General features: G+C 33.2%; 1 protein-coding gene across 1 annotated transcript; it reads left to right on the top strand.

Annotated features, from left to right (window-relative positions):
• Positions 1-405: 405 nt before the first annotated feature.
• On the top strand, positions 406-4721 carry LOC117120444 (angiopoietin-1 receptor-like; the record flags this gene model as incomplete). The annotated part of the gene is made up of 5 exons (XM_033265469.1): positions 406-660; positions 2324-2458; positions 3713-3859; positions 4427-4552; positions 4678-4721. Coding segments are annotated over 5 exons (707 nt in total), but the record flags the coding sequence as incomplete, so codon positions are not given.
• Positions 4722-5814: the final 1093 nt, after the last annotated feature.

Genomic DNA, 5814 nt, shown 5'->3' with positions numbered 1-5814 from the left:
CATTCAGCACCACTGTTTTATTCACTATTCACTTAAATATTTAAACTTTATAAATTATGTGTCTCTAAATTTATTTATTTTTATTTATTTAATAATAGATTACCTCATCTGATTAAATTACTGATCATTCATATTGTACTCGGTTTAATAATCACTTTAATTTAGCTATTTTTTCGTGTCATATTAATCTTGGACGGTCAAGAATTACATTCTCTGGTGCTCGTATTTGTAACAGTCTACCTTTGAAAAGACGCCTGAATGCCCTCTCCTAACCCTCCAACACACACAATGACCGACACTTACACAAATACAGTTAGACAATTTTTGATTGGAAAGTGTTTATTTTAAGAGGCTTCTATCAAATGCAATGAAACAAACAATGCACATTGACTTTTATTTTCACAGCCTATGTAAAACCGATTGTTCGCGCCAAGACAGTTAATGCTGGTGATAGCAACGTTATATTGGGCGTCAAAAAATTTAACGGAAGTGAAAATGACTTACGATGGGCGAAGGACGGAACTTTAGAAAATAAATGGGACGGTTTGAAGAAGATTATATTCGACACGATTACCGTAGCTGATGCTGGGATTTATGAATGTTTTGAATATGACAGATGGGAAGAACGAAAACACGCTTTTATGCAGCTGATTGTAAGAGGTAGGTTTTATCGTTGGTGCAATTAATAACTTCCACTTTACAGCATTTTGATTTCCTAGCCAAATGTCTAACTGTTCTTCCCCTCTCTGCAACTCCCGACACTCTTTCCGTCTCCCCATGCATTCTCTGTCGCATTTTTTCCTTGGCCCTTATCTTTGTGTCTCTTACATTCTCTCTTTTTCTGAGGAATCCAGAATTATTCGTTGGTAGTGGGGAGGAAGAGAGGGTTGGGGTGCTTTCATGTAGCTTTTTTCAAATCCACCTCAACCCCACCATGGTAGGGTGACGTTCGAGATTTTTGCGAATGCCACATTAGATGCCCGAACATGTCATTTTCATACTTTAAAGATGCTTTTCAAAAAGTGTCTTAATTTGCTTATTAATTTCAATTTTCGATTGTTTTGGTTAAATCGGAGGCATGATGTTGGTAGACCTTCAGATTCATGTTGACATTTAGAAGGTGGGGATAGGATAACATTGGTAACCTTATACAATGAATATATCAAGAGACATCCTATCCACCTCACCCCCACGGTGGCCGGAAACTGAGGTGCGAAATTGCATCTGTACAAATCAGGAAACGATGCAGTTTCAGACTAAATAAAAATGCTACACACACACACACACACACACACACACACACACACACACACACACACACACACACACACACACACACACATATATATATATATATATTTAAATCGAATGTTAAACTGAAGATGTTAGGGTAGATTATCACCTCATACAAATATTAGAGTATAAGAATTTGTCACCTCAAGAAGCCTCCATGGTATGTGTACTATCATTCATGTAATTGGATACACTTTTTTATAAGAGCATATTTTATAAGAAAACTGAGGCTAAAATTACTCAACAAAATATGATCAAACTGAGAACAAATTCAGACTGAGGTACAATTGTCAAATGATGGTTCTATTTAAACAAAAATAGAAAAACCGACAAATGAAGCTAGTCATACACAGTAAAAGCATTATTGTTTTTAAAGGTTATACTGTAAAAATATTTTGGCCTTATTATGTACCTTTTGCAGTAGGTGTGACTATGTAATACCATCCTCTATAATGCAGCACAGTAACATACTGCAGTACAAAAATAATTTTCAATATTTGATTGTAAGATAAGATCAAAATAAAAACAAATTGAGGCCGAGGTAATATCTTAAATGAGGTTTTCATTTTTAAAAAGTTAGAAAAACTAACAAATCAAGCTAGTCACACACAAGAAAGTATTATTAATGTTTTACAAAAAAAAAAAAAAAAAAAAAAAAAAAACACTGAACACTGAGTCTGAGCAAAATATTACTGGTTGTTATATAAAAAGTGTAAAGAGTCTGGACGTTAAGGAATGTCCTACTTGTTACTTGTTATTTGTATAGCGCCTTTCTTTTCATTTACTGTACGAAGCGTTTTTTTTTAACTCAAAATGACGTGGGTGTGGTTGATAAAAATTATGTCTTTTATACAGTACAATCAGACCTTACTAAATGCTTATTTATGCCTACTTACATATTATTTTACCACGAAAAAAACTGGCAGGTAAGATTTTATGGACTATTGAAAAAAACTCTACTTAAAAATAAAAAAATTCTGACAATAATAATTGTAACATCTAGCATGGATATGGCTGACTTGTGTTTCAGAATGTCCACATAATAAATGGTCTCCGCCTCATTGCAACATGAGCTGCGATGTGTGCTACAATGGAGGGGTGTGTGATACATACATCGGGACCTGTATATGCCCTTCGGGATTTGATGGAAGTAATTGCGAAATACGTGAGTATATAAATGAATACAGCATACTTACATTTTATACAATTATATAATTTTTACCGGACTTAAACTTGAGGAATTCAAGCTAAGAATTAGTGTAATTAGGCCTATTGAAGAACTATCTATACAGAAGCAGTAAAGGACCGAAAGGCAAGTAATGTATGCAGTGCATACCCTGGAAAAACACCATGGTTAAAGAAAAGGGAAAGTTTTATTTAGGATTTTTTAGCCACTATTTTCTATACCAACCTTAATTTTTGGTGGTGAATGCTACAGTTTATTGGAATACCTAAGTTAATATTGTTATTTTTTTTTTGCCTTCTTTGGAACGCCTATCCAAGATAAGTCACCTAAACTACTCGACTCCAGCCTATGGAATCGAACAGCAAAATTTTAGCATGTCTGGTTTTCAATATCAGTCAATCACGTAGCCTATTCAGTGTATCAATGGAAGTTAGAGTATACAGTACATTATAATGGTTAAATATTTTGCTTTTATGCCAACCACGTGGTGGCGTTAGAATAGCAAATTTTACAATGAAATGAAAGCGCTGCTTCCAAGACTACCGTATGTACGAAAAATCCTCATTGCTTCTATCTACTACAGCAGTGCCTAAATCTTGGATTTCATAGAACAGCTACACGTTATCACAGACAGGTTTCAGTGATATTGATTTGTCAGTCGAATTGGGGAGCCCTCCCTAATTGCGTTGGGGACTCTACGCAGTAAAATGATTACACTGAAAACGCTGTGTAGTGATAGTTAGTGATTTAAAGGAAATAAGGCTTTACAGTATCTGTCCACTACAGTCGATTTTGTAATTTGTATTGCCAGACATTCTATAATCTCAATGATTAATGTTAAAATAAATTTGGATACATACGACCGATAAGTAAGAAACTTGTAATTTGTTAAACGTCAGGAAAAGGAATTTCCGTCAAGAAAATCTAAAACCATGTCGGTATAAATATATACATTTGTATTTTGACTATAAAACGTAGTCTTTGATTGTGCTAACAATTTTTTTTCTTCTTATATACAACAATCATCATCATTAATATTAAAAATTGTTAGTAATAATATCATTATTATCATCACTTTTAAAAAAAATAATATGGAGAAAAAAAAAATCTTCAATAGCAGGTAAGTAAAGTATTATATTCGATTTCAAATTACCTTTTTTATCCGGCATGTAAATATTTATAAATTATTTTAGGTTTGGTTTGCACCGTAAATTTTTTATTTTGGTTTTACAGCTACTGGTGGCAATACATTTGGACGCGACGGTGGAACCCAATGCACAACTGGTAATAATGAAGGATGCGAAGGGAAACTGATTTGCCCACCAGCGCCACAGGGTTGTGCCTGCCACGCCGGCTGGAAAGGATTTCGTTGTAAATGGAGTAAGTTTATAACGGATTGAAATTTCCAAATTCTTCCTTCACATTTAACCGACAGTTCTCAATTTTCTTTTATGGTAAATTTAGAGGTAACATAGAATTATGTAAAATATCTGTTTTCCTGAAGCTAAACAAACTACATAATCATTATTAAAAAGATAATTTTTTCATGTAATTATAAATAATACAAACTTACAATATAGCTAAATTATGTATATAACGCTAATATTATTTTGTTCTAATAACTTGGTAAATATTCACGTGTACGCCATTATTAGGTCAATCTATTACTAATATAAATAATGTAATAATTGATAAAAATAATTAAAAGGCCTCATAACAGTAAAATAATTTTAAGAACAACAATATGATCATACAAGTATATTGATAATTTCAGTATGTGGTCTGACAGTGTACGAAATGTAATTTTACAGATGTAAATCACAACTAAAAATAATTACGCAGAAAAATAGCCATCGTATACAAGGCATTTTTTTTAAATAGAACGTTTAATATTTCTTCATATAATAGTAACATAAAATCTAACTCTTTTGTTGTTATATTATTAAGAATGTAAAAATGGCAAGTATGGCGCTGACTGTCTACAAGTTTGTCATTGTGACAACTGTGATCGTTTCATTGGCTGTGATGTGAACGCAACATGTCGCCATGGCTACAGTGGCCCAAGATGTTTAGGTAAAGAACATTTCAATATTAATATTATTGTTATTAAGATTAGTATATTACTTACCTTGTGAATGTGAGACATAGGCCTAATGCAACACACAGCGTTTGTATTAATTTGTGTTGATGAATTTCAGGAACAAGCTTCCAAAGACCGCTAACATTTTTTTGTCATGCATAATGAATTTTCACCAACCAGTGGTTAAAGCAATGACCTAGTGTGTTTTTTATATAAGATTTTAACTTTTTTGTGTTGACATGACCATAGGCCTACCATCTAAAGTTGTAAAATTGTATGCCATCAATAAACCCTGGATTAGGCAACAAAAAAAAAAATGTGTTGGCTAAGCCCGACTGACCCAAAATTTACGAAATTCGAAATTCAGGGTCGGCATTTTAGTTTTCTTCTTTCCGTAGTTTCCCAGGTATAATCCCACCCCCGACTTTACGCCCAACTTTGTGTACAAGAATTTCCCCGTGTACGTCCCAGGGTATTAGGTGAGTAGGCCTAGGCATAGGTCGGTAAATTTAACAAAACAAATAAAGGAGTTGTCTCCAAATTCTGCCGACTTAAAGCACTTCCAATTGCCTAGTCCAGACATTGGTGGTCGCCGTAAAGTTGAATAATTCTTTTGTTGTTTACTGTCGGCGAACACTGCTTTCGCTAGAGAGACGGTCAATATGCAGCATTCATATTGATCAGTTCACTTAAAAGGCCTTAAATAGCGCCCTCTATAATTTCTGCCAATGCGAATAATAGCAAATAATAACTAGTCTAATTTACATAGAGGATAAATGTGACTTATTAATTCATTATCATCATCATCTCTTCCTCATCATCATCATGAACATTATCATCATCCTTATCCTCACAATATCATCATTATAAACATCATTTGTGGATATGATGATTAAAATGTTCAGTAACGTTGGCCTTAACAATCGAAATTTTGTATGTTAAAGTAAAATTATATAACATTGAATATAATACGTAGATCTATGTGATTTTTGTTAATACTATTGATTTTGAAAAATAAATTAATTATTAATAAATTAAAGTATTCAGAAAAATAATCAAAGCTTAAGTGCTCAGGCACTGTCGTCCTAGGGGACTGTCATCCCAGTGGATGATTGGCGGTAATTACAGAACAAAAATTGAAATTAAAAGATAAGTACTTCTAATACAATTTCTAATGATAATTGATATTGTTATTGTTCATGGTTACTGTATCTTTCAGATAAAGATTCCAGCCAAGAATCGAGTGAGAGAACAA

The sequence above is a fragment of the Anneissia japonica genome, unplaced genomic scaffold, assembly GCF_011630105.1.
Source record: "Anneissia japonica isolate Jap-2015-1 unplaced genomic scaffold, ASM1163010v1 scaffold288254_len121080_cov147, whole genome shotgun sequence".
NCBI lineage: Eukaryota > Metazoa > Echinodermata > Crinoidea > Comatulida > Comatulidae > Anneissia > Anneissia japonica.
The sequence above is the reverse complement of the archived record's forward strand: the minus strand, read 5'-3'. Positions and strand labels throughout refer to the sequence as shown.